Source organism: Acipenser ruthenus, chromosome 6, assembly GCF_902713425.1.
Source record: "Acipenser ruthenus chromosome 6, fAciRut3.2 maternal haplotype, whole genome shotgun sequence".
NCBI classification, from domain to species: Eukaryota; Metazoa; Chordata; class Actinopteri; order Acipenseriformes; family Acipenseridae; genus Acipenser; species Acipenser ruthenus.
In genome coordinates this window covers 7,680,411-7,700,247 of record NC_081194.1, presented here as the reverse complement: position 1 = coordinate 7,700,247, position 19,837 = coordinate 7,680,411, and the positions used below count along the sequence as shown (strand labels likewise).

Genomic DNA, 19,837 nt, shown 5'->3' with positions numbered 1-19,837 from the left:
AAAGTAGACCACTTCTTAACATGCTTTATTGATGGCAGAGAAGAATGTTCAAAGCTGTAAGCCAAACACTGATTCGGACCTGTTACATTTCTGAATGTGATCTCTATATACTGTGTATTTACCCTGTGTTACTATGCACATACCTTTACAATTTACAAGAGCATATCAGTAGCAATTCAGTTTTAATGAATGATTTAAAACAAACAAAGGATAAAAATATATATATATTTATGACCTTCCGATGGTGTCTCAATAAGGCCTCATCCAACTCATTTAGAAAGAAACCGACAAATAGACACTGCAAGAATAATCACACCACTCAAATGTTTCATCATATAGTTTCCAACAACTCAAGCATCCTGAGATTCATACATCTGCATACAGTAAAACAAGTTGCATTTATTAAACTTGCATTTTAAAATTAGTATAAGCATAAAATGAAATCAAACTCAATAATTACAAGTGAATGTATTCAATAAACATGTATTCCAGCCAGTAAAAAGGTAACAAGTAAATCAATCATAGAATGTCCATTTAGCTTTTATTGAAGTTTACAGGAGTCTGTAGAAATCAAATATGAGCAATGTAAATGGCCAAAGATGTCTCAAATTGAAGTGTAATTTTTAAATAGTTTCCTTAAAGAATGACCGATATATTCTTGGTTACAACTGCCCTTGCTCTAACAGTCAAAAATGAAAATGAACATTCAGTAAACATTCTTTTCTAAAGGCAGTTCCCTTATATAAATCAGTGATTTCTTTTCTGTCCTTATGTATACATAAACAAGTTTTAATAACATACCAATCAGTGGTTATTTCACAATTGAAAAATAAAAGCACAAAAAAGTTTACACTCTTTTACAGGTAAATAAAAGATAATTTTGAATTAAACTGCATTTCCTTAAGGGCATAGCATAGTTTCAGGGTTTGTTTGTTTCTTTTTCACCTATTACATAATTAGCGTCTTACATACAAATATTGACAAAATGTGGCTTGTGCTTCAAAGCCATCAAGTCTATTTAATAATAATAATAATAATAATAATAATAATAATAATAATAATAATTTCACGTCAGCGCAGCTCAAAGTTGGACGTCGCTGGAGTGGGAGTCCTTGCTGCTGCTTGGTTTGTCCTGCTCGTGGGAGGGAGGTTCCTTTGCTGAACTCAGTAGTGTGGTGCTCTTCTCAGAGAATTCATCACCATCTGGTTCCAACCCTTCAGGGCAGGGCAGCCTTAACAGTTCCTCACGTAGCTGGGCCGTGTGACGCTGGAAGACAATCATAAAAAAATTGGAATTAAACTTCACTTTCAGCCATGTTATTAATAAGAAGATTTTTTCTGTTAGGATATTGGATTTTAGGAACAGAGCAAACTCAATATTTAATGCAATTGCATTTTAAAAATTCAGTAAGTGTTCTTTCATAGACTTTCAAACTAAATTAAATGACTTAAATCAGCTCCCTGCACAGCTCACTCTGTAGAGAATGTACTTATGAGACTGTCACCATTGTAACACAAGCATGAATCAATCTGGACAGGTTATAGAAGATATAGATGACAGTTTGTAATGCGTCCCAAGTTGTCAATTTAACCTTAAAAGACTTGGTAAGTCATGAAAACGTGAACAGGTTTTATTCTGGATCTTATTTGTTTTTCATGCAGTTATCAACAGTTCCTTGACATCCTTCAGTTTTCAACAGTAATTAGTGTTAACCAAACCTAAAACAACTCAAGTATAATAGGATTTTATTTAACTTTTTTTTATTTTTATATATTTTTTCCCCATTCCATTGCACAGCAGAATGCATCTGAAAAGTCATTAGCTTGTTTCTGTATTTTTGTATTCCTCTCATGCAGGATGTTGGGATCTATCTGGGTAGGACTGGCAAGAAGGCAATGCATCCAAGAGCTGTCTTGGGATAAACTTTACTGTGTTTAATTTGTGTTTTGTTTTTGTTACCTTCAGAGCAGCTGCGTGATGAGACATAGTCCGGCCGACCCGCTTATCACTGCTGTACTGCTGAATATCGGAAATCCATTCCTCGCATTGGACCATTATTTCAGCTCTCTTCAAGTAGAAGTGTTTTTGTATCACCTGGGGGAAAATAACAAAAGGGATAAATCCGCCATCAATCAAAAAGTCAAGCATCGGTCTGTCAAACTACAAAATAGGTCTGGTGCCTCAAATGTGTGTATAAACCAAACCCACTTAAGTTTTAATGGCTGTACAATAACCACATGTTATCACAAACAGAAGCACACATTAATGAAACTGCTTCTGCAACTTTTGCAAGGAAACAATAGTAAAAAAGTGCTCAACCCATGTCCTCCACTGCAATGGTGTAACCTCTGCAGTATATGGTATATGCAAGCCAGCTAAGGAGTACCATAGCTGCAAAATCTACTGAATAGGCCAGCCATCATTTTTTTTTTTTTTTCCCCAATGACTTATTCCAAACTTTATAACTTTGGAGTTCATCATCACACTTCAAGCAAATAGTCCAATTCAGTCGAAAAACAGCAGAATGGACTTGTTTCCTCCAATGCAGCTCCTGTGGTGAATTAGAGATAATATGGTTTGTTGGCATTGTTTCGATTGAGATCCAAGATTGATACATACACACACATTATATATAGTCTGAGAGAAAAAATGACACCAAAGTTTGGTGCTTCTTTCATTTGTTTAGTGTGCAAAGTAATCAAACATGCAATCTTCAGGTGTGAAAAAGTTATTGCCCCCCCCTAGTTAACTCAACCCAATTAAAGGGATAATTAGGGTCAGCTGTTTGAGTACTTTGGTTAACAACCAGGCCTGATTTGGGCCAGCCCTGCCCAATATAAATCTGACTAACTTTGGCCCTTACCATCAGAGTGAAGTTGTCAGCACAGAGGTTCTAGAGGCACATCATGCCACGAACAAAAGAAATTCCTGAAAACCTCCGGAAAAAGGTTTTGATGACCATCAGTCTGGAAAGGGTTACAAAGCCATTTCTAAGGCTCTGGGGCTCCACCGAACCACAGTCAGAGCCATATTGTCCAAATGGAGAAAGTTTGGGACAGTAGTGAATCTTCCCAGGAGTGGCCGTCCTGCCAAAATCTCTCCAAGAGCAAGGCATAAAATCGTCCAGGAAGTCAAGAAAGAACCCTAGAACAACACCCAGGGATCTGCAGGCCTCTCTCGCCTCGGCTAAGGTCAGTGTTCATGACTCCACCATCAGAAATACACTGGGCAAAAATGGGATTCATGGCGGAGTAGCAAGGCGGAAACCATTGCTCACTAAGAAGAACACGAATGCTCATCTTAAGTTTGCCAAAAAGCACCTGGATGATCCTCAAGAGTTCTGGAACAATGTTCTATGGACAAGTGTCAAAAGTGGAACTTTTTGGCTGACATGGGCCCCGTTATGTCTGGCGAAAACCAAACACTGCATTCCACAGTAAAACCTCATACTAACGGTCAAGCATGGTGGTGGTAGTGTCATGGTTTGGGGATGCTTTGCTGCATCAGGACCTGGACATCTTGCCATCATTGAAGGAACCATGAATTATGCTCTGTATCAGAGAATTCTACAGGAGAATGTCAGGCCATCCGTCCGTGAGCTGAAGCTGAAGCGCAGCTGGGTCATGCAGCAAGACAGACAATGATCCGAAACACACAAGCAAGTCTACATCAGAATGGTTGAATAAGAAATTTAAAGTTTTGGAATGGCCTAGTCAAAGTTCAGACCTAAACCCCATTGAGATGTTGTGGCAGGACCTGAAACGAGCAGTTCATGCTCGAAAACCCACAAATGTCACAGAGTTGAAGCAGTTCTGCATGGAGGAGTGGGCCAAAATTCCTCCACGGCGCTGTAAGCGACTAATCAATAACTACAGGAAGTGTTTGGTTGCAGTTATTGCTGCTAAAGGTGGCGTAGCCAGTTACTGAGTCTAAGGGGGAGAATACTTTTTGACATGGGGGCATTGGGTGTTGCATAACTTTCTTTAATAAATAAATGAAATATGTATCACATTTTTGTGTTATTTGTTCACTCAGGGTCCCTTTTATCTAATATTAGGGTTTGGTTGAAGATCTGATAACATTCAGTGTCAAAAATATGCAAAAATGCAGAAAATCAGACAGGGCAAATACTTTTTCACAGCACTGTATATATACAGGTGCACTCCACTTATAACTGATCCTGTTAGAATGGAGTTCCATTTACAACGTATTGAGGAGGCATGTCCCTGCCAAACATGGGTTTCAATGGGGAATTACTCTGGTTAAAACTGACTAGTTTATACCATATATACTGTTTAATACATACAGTTTTCCTGTTCCATAGGCATGTCTTTTGCGTTTAATACGTACAGTTAAGTTATGTAAACTTTGGGGTACACTGTAGCTTCATTTTGATCGAAAGGCTCTTCTGAGGATTGTTATTTAGCAATTATACTGGTATTCAAAGAGATTTTTTTCTATTTCTTCAGAAAATATAATGGGAAACGCTGCAGGTCTCTTATGAATTGATGCCCTCCCCACCAAGCAGACACTTGATTTGTATCTTTCAAACCCAAGATTAGTCTCCTAACCTCACACAGGGCCTTGCCTATCAAGATAGCAGGAAGATTGCTTATGTGACAAAGGACTGAAGTTAAAACAGCCACTGCCATGCATCAATCCCACTGGAACTTCGTAGCTCTGTGTCAACCTCGCTGCTCTCTGATGATGTACAGGTTGGTGTTCCCTAGCAACCATCGCCAAGCAGCTAATGTGGGGTGTAATAACTACTTCATTATAAACTATTACAAGTAAAATTATATTTTTGTATGAGCTCACCAATTTGCAAACATAATTTACTTCATGCTTTACCTGTTCTTCCAGCTCCCGGAACACACGATTTATATCCGTGTGTATTCTTCTGGAAATGATTCATCTCATGTGGTTATACAGTCGGCACCGCCTAATCGGGATACTGATAATTGGGACTTCTGCTTAAATGGGATACAACTCTGGGAGACGATTCTTCCCAATGCTATTTATGTAGTTTAATTGCGATGTCACTTCATTTAATTGGGATACAGTATTTTCAACTGATGAACGGAGATCGCTTCTCAGAGCAAGACAGGTAGCTTAGCACAGTGCAGTGAGTGCGTGATTACACAGTGACTTGCGTAAATTGCATAACCCAGGAGTCTCCTGTGGTTTCTCAAGCTGCTGTTGCAAATAAAGTTGGTGTGTCAACATTGCAGGTGCTTCACCTTGTGATAAGATGTGATTTCATTATTTTTCATTTCATGTAGATATAAAAACAGTGATTCATTTTGTTTAGGAATAAAAAATAAATAAAAAAAAACACAATTGACTCGTATTTAACATTTAAATCACAATGTGATGTGATTGAATTATTTTCTTTTCATTTAGAAACAAAAAAGTGTAACTAAAGTTGTCTCAAATGCATTTCGTTTAATTGGGACAGCTGCTTATTCAGGATATATTTTACTTCTCCCGTGGCGTCCCGATAGAGGCGCAGACTGTACTAACTATATAGAGTAACCAGCATTGTAGTGCACAAGGGATTATTTTCTCATTCAATATCTTAATAAAATTGCTAATCCCTTATAAACACGTTTCTAAACGTTCTACTGTATGGGGAAGAACACCAAGGACAGTTTCATAATTTGAGCCCCCCCCCCCCCCCATCCCCTTAAAAAATGACCGCTGATGATCCTCTACCTTCCCAGGAGATGGTTCTCCAAGTTACCAATGTCAACAAGGGCCTGATGCAGACTCCAGAATCCCTCTCTCTAAATATATTCATTTAATTAGAAAGTTACTCATTTAGCCCCTTCACCCACAACAAATTAAATCAACCCATAAATTATTAATTCTGACAGCTTCATAAAAATCAGCCTGGTAGCATCACTTTACGGTTTCCTAAGTATTAATTTGGGAACACATCACAAACCCTAGTAAGTAAAGCAGCATGGGTGTATAACCTGTCTGTCCTAGTTTATAACAGAGCGCCTCTTTTATAACTAATCTTCTTATATAGACAATACAGAGCTATATAAAAAGAGGTGGTCAGAATTAAATGCTTTAGGGAATGAACAGTCCTCCTTCGTACAGCATACATTACTTAATGCGAGCAGAGATTTTATCTAGGCTAACCTAACAGGACCAGACATTTTATAATTAATTTGTATTTCCCAAGTGGCTGCAATGGAAATATGATTCCTGTAAAACTAAATGATAGTATTTTATTGTTTTCTGTTCAACAAACAGAAACAGCTGCACAAAACATTCAGGTTGTGTATTTAAATGTAAAACGGCTAGGCCACCCTCTGTTTCTTATGAGGCCACACTTGGGTAGGTACGCTTACATTGAGCTTTCAATAAAAGTAGCCATGATTTATGACTTTGAGAACCCCACAATAACGTGAGACAAAATAAAATAGTATGATTAAGTTTCTTTACTTGGATGTTTTCTTTTTTTTAATGGAATACAAACAGTTTGAAAACAAATGCATACCTTTATCATACTGTTTGCTGTTTGCAGCCTGGAAGTATTCCTTGACATTAATTTACTGTAGTGTTTGGTGGCTGCCTTCTAATTAGATCCCTGTGTTTCTCGCAAATACGAAATAGCACTAAATAAAACGAAACGCATCATATAAAGAAATAAAAAGAAATGCACATATAAAACTTTTTTTTTTTTTTTAAGAATTATAAAGCAAACATACAACTTTTTATTAATTGAGAGGTTTATACAAAAAAACACTTTATATAAATACTTGCAATCGCAGTTGTCAAGGCTCAGCCGTTACCATAGACACGGTCTGATGGGAAACGGAAGCTCTGACTAGTTCTTGCGCAGATGTATAATTTGGAGTGAGTCGTTTGGGAATTCAAATTGTGATGGAAGAGAAGAGAGGTTTGTTTCTAAAATGCCTAAACCGCGCATAACAATTAAACAACGCTGCAAAGAATTTGAGCATGAGGGGGTGTATGCAGCTGACGGTGACAAAATAATGATGTGCAGATTTTGCAACTGTCGAAAGTCGAAAGACACCGTCGTTAAGCATTAGCTGTTTATTCCTTTTGGGAAAAATATGGCTTGTTTGCTTATATTTTGTATTAGTATGCTCATTATTTTTTTTTATTTCAAGTGGTGAACACTTTGCACTGGAGCAAATGCTGTTTTGGTTTTGAATGAATTTCAATAAATGAATCTGCTTTGCTTAGTGTTTAAATGCTGAGAAAACCCAAGCTTGTATATTGGAGCCAATGGGATTGAAATACAATTTCTATAGTTTTTTTAATGGGTAGATTGCTCTATGTGCAATTATTATGGACAGCCCCACAATAGTAGACCAGCATATACAAACATACATGCATGCATGAATGCATGCATGCATGCATACATACATACATATATATATTTTTTATTTCATCTTGACAGCCACACAATAGTAGAGCAGTATATATAGTAGCCACCAAATCTAAATAAAAAAAACAAAGAGAAAACCCTAATATTAACACACTTAATCTATTTATATAGAACATTTTGTTAAACATTTAGAATTCTATGTCATTCACATTTTGAGTGCGAGATCTACACTCAGCAACATTATAAGATAGTTGCTGCTAATGGGTTCCAATGGGGACATGACTTGTAATAGAATTTACTAGGGTAGCCCTAAGTGTATTTTGCTATCTCCATTTCAGCAGATGACCAAACAGTAGCAGAGTGTTTTTTAGATAAAGAACATTGTGTTATTATCATAACCCTGGTTCCCTGAAATAGAAATGTAACCATTACCGCATGGGTGTTTTATACCATATTTTATACCAAGCCGCCGAGCCGAGCCTGTGACGCAGTCCTGCCCACCCCTGAAAATATAAAGGACTGCGCGCACAGATCTCAGCGTCATTTTTCCTTCAAGCCTGCTGCAATCATGGACGCAGCAATGTTGAATGGTTTCTATTTCAGGGAACCAGAGTTATGATAATAACCTACCGTTCCCTTTCAAGTACACATTTCTGGACAATGTCATTTTACACTATTCTGAATATCTTTTTCCCTGCACCTACCACATTTGATCTCAGATAAAAATAAAAAAAGCAGTTCTGGTACTGTAAGTTGTGAGAAAAAACAACAGCAGATACATAAATAGTTTATAACATTACTTACCAGTATTTTTTTTTTATTTTAAATAAATGCGTAGCACTTACTTATGATTTTATAATATATATGTTACATTCACCAGTCAGGATTCGGTCAATGACAAAAATAACCACTTCGTGATTTGAACATTGACAAATTATCAAAACAAAATTAAAAGGTTATTTTGGTGTTTGAGCAAATTATTTTGCTCAAATTGCGAAATGGAAAATTTAAAAACGCAAAGAACGAAACATAAAAAAAGAAACAGCTTCGACTGTGCCTGCATCCAGCTTTTCAAGTGCTGTTAGATAAAAAGTAATCCTAAAAGCTGATCAATCTGGAGCTCAAGGGAGTATACGGACAATTTGTGGGAAGCTACCTATTGTTATAACAGTTTTCTCTGGGCAGTGAACAAACCCTCCCCAAAACCCCAAGGAACAGGAATGTTTTAGTCTAATGCCACATGGAATACTTGAATTAACATATTTAACTTTAGTGCAACACCACAAGAGATTATGTAATGAAAATTAATTTCCAGGGATTCGTGACGAGGAAAAAGTTCCCAGTTCAGCACATTTAATGTAGTCCTCACTGCTCTACTGAAGTGAACTTATCAGCTGCTATGGCTACCACAGTCCACTTTCACTTGACAAATTAAAAGGATGCTTTGATTTATTTTTGTATATGACGCAGATCTACTTTAACCCAGTGGTGTTCAGAGTTCTCCAAATTACTCTGATTAACATTGATCCTGAGACTACTGATATTTTGACGAAAGGTGGTAAGGTACTCTAAGATATTTAACAAGCAGCAGCAACACTTTATGTACACTAGAAAGCAGTACTAGTAAAAATCTCTTCCACAAAACAACTGGAAATAACTTAGTTATTCAGCCACAGTTACACACTTCTAATATTGGGATCTGTTTGACGTCAGCCTCTAATCATATGGGAATGACACAGCAGACTAATTAAATTTCAGGAGGCAACCAAGTAATATTGCTCCGAGGTCCTTGGAGTACCAGCTCCATTCTGTTAACATCCAATATGTTTACAGGAGGAGCTCTGCCGTATGGGACTAATTTTTGACGCAGACTTGTACTGAACTAGACTAGACCTTTTTTTGCTTGCCTTATATTTAAATCAGAGCACAAACAAGGATATTTACAGTCCTTCTCCACCAGCATAAGTAATCAATTTTATGAAAAACTACAACTAGAAATAGAAAATGTACATAAAACAGGTTAAAACAGTTATTTATCAATTCATCTCTAGCTAGAATAAATTAGATGTTAAAAAGACTGATATCCATCTATCCAAACCTTACAGCATGCCTTTTTTCTACTTCTAAATGTATTTATGTATAAATATATTGGTTATACCTACTGTGTGTGTGTATATATATGTAACTTCATTATAACGAACCCCCCTAGGACCTGGAGAAATGTTTGTTTTATCAGATTGTTCACTATAACAGGGTTTGGCAATTTGATGTATCAGAAGAAACGCCCAAATTGATTGGACATCTTTATACAGTATACAGTAGTTCTTTCAAGACAGCTTCACATTGATCAACATTTAAACGGTATATTTAAAAGAAAACAGTAAAGAAATGGAAAAAAGTACACTCACATACTGAATACAGTAAGTACGTGCCCTTTCTCTTGAAAAACATATCCAGCGTAGATTGCTTCATATTTTTCGTGCTTTTCTCAATGCACGTTGTTTCAATCTTGGCAACGGTTACAGACGTCACACATGATTCGCACTACAATAGGTTATCTATGAATCAGTCTTATCTTCGAATTAGCCTACCAAGGTCTTTGTTTTCAGTGAGAGAATAACACAATCACACTGGAGAAAGTTCAGTGTCAGTCACTACCGAGATCGTTTTATCCAGGTAGATTTTGTAAAAGTCATCGTTCTAATTGGGCTAATTTCCATTGAAAAAATGTTTTGTGCTGCTTGGATCATTAAAAAACTAGGTTCGTTATAAGAAGGGTTCGTTATAGTGAAGTTAGACTGTATATATAGACACACACACACACATATACATACACACCTATAAATAAAAAATAGAGTCACTAAACACTGTTTTCAAATGAAATCACAGCAAATCATACCCTTCCAGGCATTAGACAAACATAGAATTAGTATGCAGCAGTACACCATTATCTAGAGAATGAAATCTCTTCTAGTGGAACCTACCAGGGGGTAATGCCAGTACATGATGTTCAATTAGTTGTAGGAGTTATAATAATGAATGGTTGAGAAGTAGGTTGGCAAATATAATTTTTGGTGCTATCTTGAAACAAAGTCAGAGATGGATCTGAAAAATGCAAGGTCTTCCATAATTGTTAATTTTTTCAATTGATAGCAGTGTCAATAGATAGTGACCCTCTCTAGGATTCCCTACTGCTAGCTGTAGGCATTGACATACCAGCCAAATTCAACTCTTATTAAAACCTGGATTTTTAACCCACTTAGTTTGGATTTACTTTAACACAGTATCAGCACAAACTTCCAAGTATCCTATGCTACGCAGAGGCATGGAAACTGTTAACTTTGCTAAATTGATGTAGCATTGAAAAAAATATAAGACATTATATACATCGAAGTAACATTTCGATTTACTTCTTACAAATACAAAAAAAAAAAGTCATCAGATAACAAAGGCAGCGTCGTCGATTTGGTTACGAATCAATTTTCAAGAAGAACTTCACACAAAAAAATGGAGATTGTTAAAAAAAAAAAAAAAGAGGTATATACCAAAATACCTGACCGAGATTATTAATTTTAATTATGAAAGGTATCCGTGGCTTACCGGTAACAGTCAATTAAAAAAATAATACTGCTGGAACTGTCTTTTGTTCAGTATAGAAAATGCAATATGGAACAGCACTGGCTACAGCAATCCAGGATGTCTATCGAAGTCAGCACAAAAACATGAGCGTTCCCAAAGTCACTTGCGAGCCACTGTTACACTCAAAAACTTTTGAATAACCCCGGATTTATGTTCAAATGGATAAGCAGAAGCGTATGGATACAATACATCACAATGAGCAAGCATGAACTGGCTTTCAGAGGCACGATGAAAGTACCAATTCCTCAAATGGAGGTAATTATGTGGAATTACTTTCTCTGATACTTTCTATGACAGCATGTTAAGCAATCACTTGTCAATAGCTACAGTATTCTCGGGTACCTCTAACAAGATTCCGAACAGCTTAATGTCTTTGGTGCCTCAGGTTTTGTTAGATGCAATAAAAAGGAGTACAGGAAGCCAAGTACGTAGCTGTAATGGGAAATGCAGCTCAGCTGTCTTGTGTTTTCTGGTATGTGACTGACAGTGGCCCAAATGAACTGTGAAAATGTTACATTTACTAAAAAATATTATAATAAAAAAGCTTTTAAAAAAAGACTAAATTCCCCATTGGGCTTATTTTGTTTTTTAGATTATATTGATTTATTAGTATTACTATGCAGGACAGCTGCTATAAGATGGTTACCTTTATTAAAATGTGCACTGATTAATCTACCGATTAATCAACTACTGCCCGTAGATTAACCGATCAAAAATTGTAAATCGAGTGACAGCCCTAATTATATACAGTGCTCACCCTTTATAACGCTATAGTGGGGAGCCACAGTTACAAGACTGTGCTATTTGTGTTCTGCCTTATAATGCATACAAAAGGGCTACTGTAATGGCATTATGAAGCAAATGGGAGCCACGACCCTACCGTGTTATAACCGATTCCGCACTACAACGGGGCACGTTCTAACGGATGAGCACCGTGTGTATATAAAATTATATATATATATATATATATATATATATATATATATATATATATATATATATATATATATATATATATATATATATATACACACAGTACTGTGCAAAAGTTTTAGGCAGGTGTGAAAACATGCTGTAAAGTAAGAATGCTTTCAAAAATAGACATGTTAATAGATTATATTTATCAATTAACTAAATGCAAAGTGAGTGAACAGAAGAAAAATCTAAATCAAATCCATATTTTTGTGTGACCACCCTTTGCCTTCAAAACAGCATCAATTCTTCTAGGTACACTTGCACAAAGTCAGGGATTTTGTAGGCATATAGTCAGGTGTATGATTAAACAATTATACCAAACAGGTGCTAATGATCATCAATTCAATATGTAGGTTGAAACACAATCATTAACTGAAACAGAAACAGCTATGTAGGAGGAATAAAACTGGATGAGGAACAGCCAAACTCAGCTAACAAGGTGAGGTTGCTGAAGACAGTTTACTGTCAAAAGTCATACACCATGGCAAGACTGAGCACAGCAACAAGACACAAGGTAGTTATACTGCATCAGCAAGGTCTCTCCCAGGCAGAAATTTCAAGGCAGACAGGGGTTTCCAGATGTGCTGTCCAAGTTCTTTTGCAGAAGCACAAAGAAACGGGCAACGTTGTGGACCGTAGACGCAGTGGTCGGCCAAGGAAACTTACTACAGCAGATGAAAGACACATCATGTTTACTTCCCTTCGCAATCGGAAGATGTCCAGCAGTGCCATCAGCTCAGAACTGGCAGAAAACAGTGGGACCCTGGTACACCCATCTACTGTCCGGAGAAGTCTGGTCAGAAGTGGCCTTCATGGAAGACTTGCGGCCAAAAAGCCATACCTCCGACGTGGAAACAAGGCCAAGCGACTCAACTATGCACGAAAACACAGGAACTGGAGTGCAGAAAAAATGGCAGCAGGTGCTCTGGACTGATGAGTCAAAATTTGAAATATTTGGCTGTAGCAGAAGGCAGTTTGTTCATCGAAGGGCTGGAGAGCGGTACAAGAATGAGTGTCTGCAGGCAACAGTGAAGCATGGTGGAGGTTCCTTGCAAGTTTGGGGCTGCATTTCTGCAAATGGAGTTGGGGATTTGGTCAGAATTAATGGTCTCCTCAATGCTGAGAAGTACCGGCAGATACTTATCCATCATGCAATACCATCAGGGAGGCATCTGATTGGCCCCAAATTTATTCTGCAGCATGACAACGACCCCAAACATACAGCGAAAGTCATTAAGAACTATCTTCAGCGTAAAGAAGAACAAGGAGTCCTGGAAGTGATGGTATGGCCCCCACAGAGCCCTGGTCTCAACATCATCGAGTCTGTCTGGGATTACATGAAGAGAGAGAAGCAACTGAGGCTGCCTAAATCCACAGAAGAATGTTTGGGCCAACCTACCTGCCGAGTTCCTTTAAAATACTGTGTGCAAGTGTACCTAGAAGAATTGATGCTGTTTTGAAGGCAAAGGGTGGTCACACCAAATATTGATTTGATGTAGATTTTTCTTCTGTTCACTCACTTTGCATTTTGTTAATTGATAAATATAAACTATTAACATGTCTATTTTTGAAAGCATTCTTACTTTACAGCATTTTTTCACACCTGCCTAAAACTTTTGCACAGTACTGTATATATAGTAAATACGGACTGGGGAGGAGGGCTATAGTAGATAATTATTGACCCGAGGGGAGGGGCTATAATGCCCGAAGCCACAGGTGGTGTAAGGATGTTAGGGCAATAGTTCAATCTATTTTTCCTCCTATGATGAGGTTGTAACCAAATCACAGGTCAGAATTTCCAATATATATGTATATATATTAGGGCTGTCAGTTAAACTTCCAAATAGCAATCGATTAATTGGGCACACAAAATCGAACCGTTCGAATAAATAATCGATGATTGTACCCGGTTCGGACCCGATTCCAAAAATCTCCTCAAATGCACATCATTCATTTGATCAGCTGTAGGCGGCACTAATTTGTACTTACATTGACTAGATGTGGTCTTCAAATCAGGAAACGCAGACAGAGTACACAGCCCAGTTTGAAAAATACATTGTAAAAACCATTAAAAAACAGTATTATTTCCAGTCAGTTTTCTTCAATGTGCACAATTGATTTGGATGTTGTTTGCCAGGAATACAAGCCTGTCGTCCTGCTTTGGATCCAAGGCGGTGCGCTTTTTGTTGAAATCAAATACACAGAGGAGCGTACTTAGAAAGCATTTTCAAAACTGATTTGCTGGTAGGGTGGGACCAGTAAGTCAGATGCTAATTAACACGAGCAGGAAAAGAAGAGTATGCCCACTGCTTGTCTGGCAGAAACACTGTAAATAGCAAGGCAGTTCTTTCAGTGCGTAAACTTAAATAATATTATTAACTATGCGTGTTACAAAAATGTAATTATTGAATCGATTATCCAGTATTTATATCGATGTATATAATGAGGAATGGAATCGATTTAAAAATCGATTTGATTTAATCGTAGCAGCCCTTATACATACACACTGTACATATAAATAAATAAATAAATAAATATCAAAATAGAAGAAAGTAATAAAATGAATTTTTGAAACCTGTGGTTTAAATGTATAAAAAAAATTGTAAAAGATGAATTTCAAGCAGAGCTGGAAAATACATCTTTGGCAAAAGCAAATGTCTAGCATGCAGAAAGCCTTTTATCATCCTGAAGCATTTTCCCCAATACCAAGAAGTCTCCTTTGGATTCATGCATTAAATCACTAATTACTACATGACTGAATTAATTTAAAAATCAGGACAGGCTCAAGGACTGACATTGTTGCATTTTTTCTGAAATATTGGATATCTCTTTTATTAAGATTGTGTGTACAGTAGACTGAATTGCATTGCCCACTATTACTAGATTAATTTCCTTAAAAAAAAAAAAAATTGCCTAAGTACATTTCCTGAATTGTATTGCTCTTTGCTTCCGGCTGCAAGTAGATGAAATAAAATTCTGCAAAGAAATAAACTTGGGTATCAGTCAGCATCTCAGTTTTCTCACAGAGAAAAAACTGGCACCAATTTTTTTTACCCTGATTTTCTCCTCAATTTAAATTTCCTGTTATTTTTTTCCCTCACCACAGCAATTACCCACACAGCTCAGGAGAGCTGAAGGTTCAATGGGTTTCCTCCTATCCCACAACTAAGCCAGTTTCTGCTTTTACACCCAGGAACTCAAGAGTGGATGTCAGCCCTGCAGGTGTCCTACAATGCTTACTAGGCACCTGGCCGGTAGGGTCCTCTGTAGTATGAGGAGAAATGGTGCCTGACAGTTTGGCCTCCCTAACCCGCGTGAGTGCCTGTCAATGAGATGCTCCCTCCCTGAATCCCCAACGAAGACCGACGACGTCGCACAATCAGGAAGCGAACCTGCAGTCCCGACTGTATGACTTGCCCTGCACACCACGCGGCTGTGCCACTCGGGCACCCCCTCCTTCTAGTCTACTTCTAATGTGAGAGATAAAATAGAAAATCTCTTTGAGAATTTGAAAAGCTGCAGTAAGAATATAAACCAGGTTGTAAGCACGAGTGTCCTTGGGTTATGTAAATCCCAAAAGGTGTTGTGCAAATAGCAGAAGTAAACAAACAGATAAAATAATACCAAAAAATACTAAGAAGAATACTGTGGGTGTTTTGGCTTTTTTAATCAACTAACCTACATACTGAGCTCTTTCATTTCTTTCTTTAGTGGCAGTTGTATTACTCTCATTTCCCCAAGGTCTAATGGTTTGAGCAAGGAGTCAGGAGATCCTAGATTTCAATTCCACTGGTGTACTGTGTGACCTTGAGCAAGCCTACCTGCCTTTCTTGTGTCTCAGTCCCACCCAGCTCTAACTGGGTAGAAACAGGTCTAAAACTAGAAGCAATGTCCAGAGTATCACTTAGGCCAGGGTGCTGGGAATTAAACATTTGTAAGATTATAACAACTACTTTAGACAATGCAACTGAATTATAACTCCGGTTTTTAGACATTCAATTGCATTTTTCAATCACGTTTCCAATAAAAGCGTGCAATGGAGACTGTAGAGGCTGGAACTTGTTATCTGTTCTCCTTTGAGTGATTATACCTCTCAGGAGACTAACTACACTAGGATTTATCTGGTTCTCGCATGTTCCCCATGAGCATAGGGTGCAGCCTTCCTTGTAAAAGCCATTAGAAGCATCATAGTTGTAGAGGCTGGGAAACTAACTGATCACAATCTGTCTATATTACCCAGCGTCAAGGACAAGAGGAGACCCTACGGAGGTAAAAAAAACAAACCTAGATGTAAAGGATACGGTCCACCTAGAAATGATCAGGGTTTATAATTATGAGTGGCAGCACAAATGGTTGGATATTATGGTTTCTTTGCTTTAACGCAGTCCTGCTGATATATTTTCAACAATATGTTAAGTTATATATCCCTAATAAATACAAGATAAGAACCATCAGAATCATGAAAACTGATAAAATACATCCTGAGATTCTGATACTCTCAAAAAATTATCTATGTCCTAATCGAGATGTATCACAATTGGATAAGCAGTTCTTGGAGATAAAATTGTCACACGAGCCTCTGCTATTTCCCCAGTGGGGGATAATAATGCATCCCTCACTTGCAAATTCGTATTTGCTGTCAACATTCTAGCTGTTTCAACAGAATCCTGGAATTGTAGTACTTCATCTAAACTACTGTCCCTTCCATTATAACACACCAGAGAACCAGCTAACATCATTACGATTGCAAAGGTATACAAATCACAAAACTGCGTAACGTCTCAAAATAAGACATCTGCGTTACTCTTTAAAACAGCAACATTCTTCATCTGTTTGGCAAATGAATTTGGCAAAATGCAACACTTCCAACAAGCAGCTGGTACCTCTTTGAAGCAGGGAGAAGGATTGCGGATTTGCTCCAGCATGGCCCACTTCACTGTGGCTTGCCGGATATTTCCATCGTACTCTCTGGAGCTCTGCGTTCCGCTGGGTGTGCCTCTTGATCTCTCATATCCCGGCTCATTAAAGTAGGGCTCTGCTACCAGAATGAGAGACTGCACTGACACCAAGACCTGAGGAAAGGGGGTGGGGGTGGGGGGGGGTGGGGGGGGGGAAGAGTTATACTTAATCCTTGACTTCACAGTTACAACCTTAACGTCCGATTATAAATCGAGCGCTAATCAAGCATTTTAAAACTTGCATTACATATTTTTCTGAGATTTTATATATATATATATATATATATATATATATATATATATATATATATATATATATATATATATATATATATATATACATACACACACACACACACACAAACACAGGATAACAACAATCGTATTCCCCGTGTTCTTACATATCATCCTATGACCAAAAAAGTACAACACATCATACAAAGAAATTTTAGCATTCTTCAAGATGATCCTTCTACAGCTCCTATTTTCAATAACCCTCCTCTAATGTCATACAGAAGAGACAAAAATCTAAGAGGATATCTGGTCCACAGTAACATTCGACCCAATCAGGACAGTCTTAAGGGTACGTTTCCATGCAATAGGTCACGTTGTGCAACTTGTAAATACATTCACAGCAACACAGTAGTTAAGGGAGCAAAATCCTCATTTACTATCCACGATACTTTTACTTGCATTAGTAAAGGAATAGTATATTGCATTGGCTGCATCAAATGTAACAAGCTATATATTGGTGAAACAAAACGACGTTTGGCTGATCGCTTCGTGGAACATCTGAGAAGTATACGAATTAACACCTCTACCTTTCCTGTCGCCAGACATTTTAACAGAAATGACCACACTATAGAAGACATCACAATTTGTGGGATGGTTCAATGCTATGGAACTAATGCTGTCAGGAAACATCAAATGTGAACTTATTTTCAAACTAGGCACTTTGGAGTCATTTGGAATAAACATTCTATTCTCAGGTCATCATCATCATCAACATTCTGGAATTTTGTTTAAAAGACTACTTGTTTGTTTTTTTTATCAACTTCTCAAAGCACTGTTTTTTTTGTATTCAGCCGATGAAGGACGTAGTCCGAAACGTTCTGATAATTGATTTGTAATCAATTATTCTATCTTTTTAAGTACCTGAAATATCCTTTTCTTTTTTTCTTATTGATCATTTTGGTACACAGCAGTTTTCCTTTCTCAAACTATATATATATATATATATATATATATATATATATATATATATATATATATATGCAGTTGCTGTACACAACGCTGTGAATGTAGAAGCCTTTTGGCAACTTCCACGCAATTTGATCTGTTCTTGTAATGCTGAAATTTGCATGTCCCAATTACCGATAATTCTTTTCACCATGGATTTCCGGTTTTTAATAACCATGCGCAAATAAGGCCTGAGTGGAAGTATCGCAGCTCATGTGAATAGAAAAAAAAAAACCTAAAGTAGTTGCTCTGTGCATTGAATGATTCAGGGTTCGGGTTATCTTCGGTTCAGCTCGGATGAGATGATACCAACTCTGCGTCTGATTGGTTACAATGCATATTTTAGCGGACCTAAAATTGAACGTGTTTATATATTTTTTTAAATGTAGCAACCTTCATTCTAGCGTTTTTGACCTACATGTTTTCATGATGTGCTTTTGCACTGCACACTGTAGCTTTAAAGTGTAATGTTTGTTTTGTGAAAATATTTGAAATGACAAAACAGTGGACATACAGCAGCAACTTTGAATTGTATTTCATGAGTAAATAAATATGTTAACTGCACTTCTTGATTCTTTATCGTGACTGTGTGCTGTGCTCTATCTTTAAGTATGCCTAATTGTAAACGTAATCTACCTACCAAATGCTAAAAATACTCCCTCTGCAACCATGCCTGTAATTTCACCCCTGTCTGAGTTAACGCTATGAGTCTTTTTGGATAGGTCTCCACTAGCTTTGCACAGTAGGATGGTGAATCGATGGATTGAAGTCTCTCCATAAATTTTCGATTGGATTCAAGTCAGGACTTTGACTGGGCCACTCAAAAACATTAATTCTCTTCTTGTTCAATCACTCCAGTGTGGCTTTGGCTTTGTGCTTTGGGTCATTGTCCTGCTGAAATGTGAATTTCCTCCCCAGTTTCAGAGTCTTGGCTGACTCAAACAGGTTTTCCTCAAGGATTCGCCTGTACTTTGCACCATCCATTCTCCCCTCTATCTTGACAGGCTTCCCAGTCCCAGCTGAAGAGAAGGATCCCCATAACATGATGCTGCCACCACCATGCTTAACAGTTGGGATGGTGTTGACTGGGTGATGTGCAGTGTTGGGCTTGCGCCAGACGTAATGCTTGGAATTTAGACCGAAAAGTTCAATTTTTGTCTCGCCTGACCACAAAACCTTTTTCCACATGTCTGCAGTATCATCTACATGCTTTTTCGCAAACTCTATACGTGCTTTAAGATGAGGCTTTTTGAGTAATGGCTTCTTTCTTGCCACCCGTCTATACAGGCCAGCTTTGTGTAAGGACCGGCTTATTGTTGATGTGTGAACACTGACTCCCATCTCAGACACAGATCAAGGTCATTGTTGGCTTCAGAGTTACATCCCGAACCAGTTTCCTGCTTGCCCGGCTGCTCAGTTTGGAAGGGCAACCTGATCTGGGTAGTGTCTGGGTGGTATGATGCATCTTCCACTTCTTAATGATGGACTTCACTGTGCTGAGAGGGATAATCAGCACCTTTGAAATTTTCTTGTACCCTTCTCCTGCTCTGTGCCTCTCTACCACTTTATCCCTGATTTGTTTTGAAGGCTCCTTGGTTTTCATGGTTGCTTTGTTGGATCACTATGTGAGTTGCAGCATGAAAGTCTTTATATACC

General features: G+C 37.7%; 1 protein-coding gene across 10 annotated transcripts in view; it reads right to left on the bottom strand.

The window, feature by feature from the left end:
* Positions 1-379: 379 nt before the first annotated feature.
* The window catches only part of LOC117411422 (baculoviral IAP repeat-containing protein 6-like), a 129,406-nt gene continuing 109,948 nt past the window's right edge, over positions 380-19,837 (bottom strand). For all 10 annotated transcript variants that reach the window (XM_059024884.1, XM_059024879.1, XM_059024882.1 and 7 more), the window contains exons 73-75: positions 16,868-17,056; positions 1,961-2,095; positions 380-1,267 (exon numbers count right to left, since the gene is read on the bottom strand). In XM_059024884.1, coding sequence (XP_058880867.1) covers positions 1,082-1,267; positions 1,961-2,095; positions 16,868-17,056 — 510 coding nt within the window. In that variant the 3' untranslated portion in view covers positions 380-1,081. The remainder of the gene's footprint in view (positions 1,268-1,960; positions 2,096-16,867; positions 17,057-19,837) is intronic.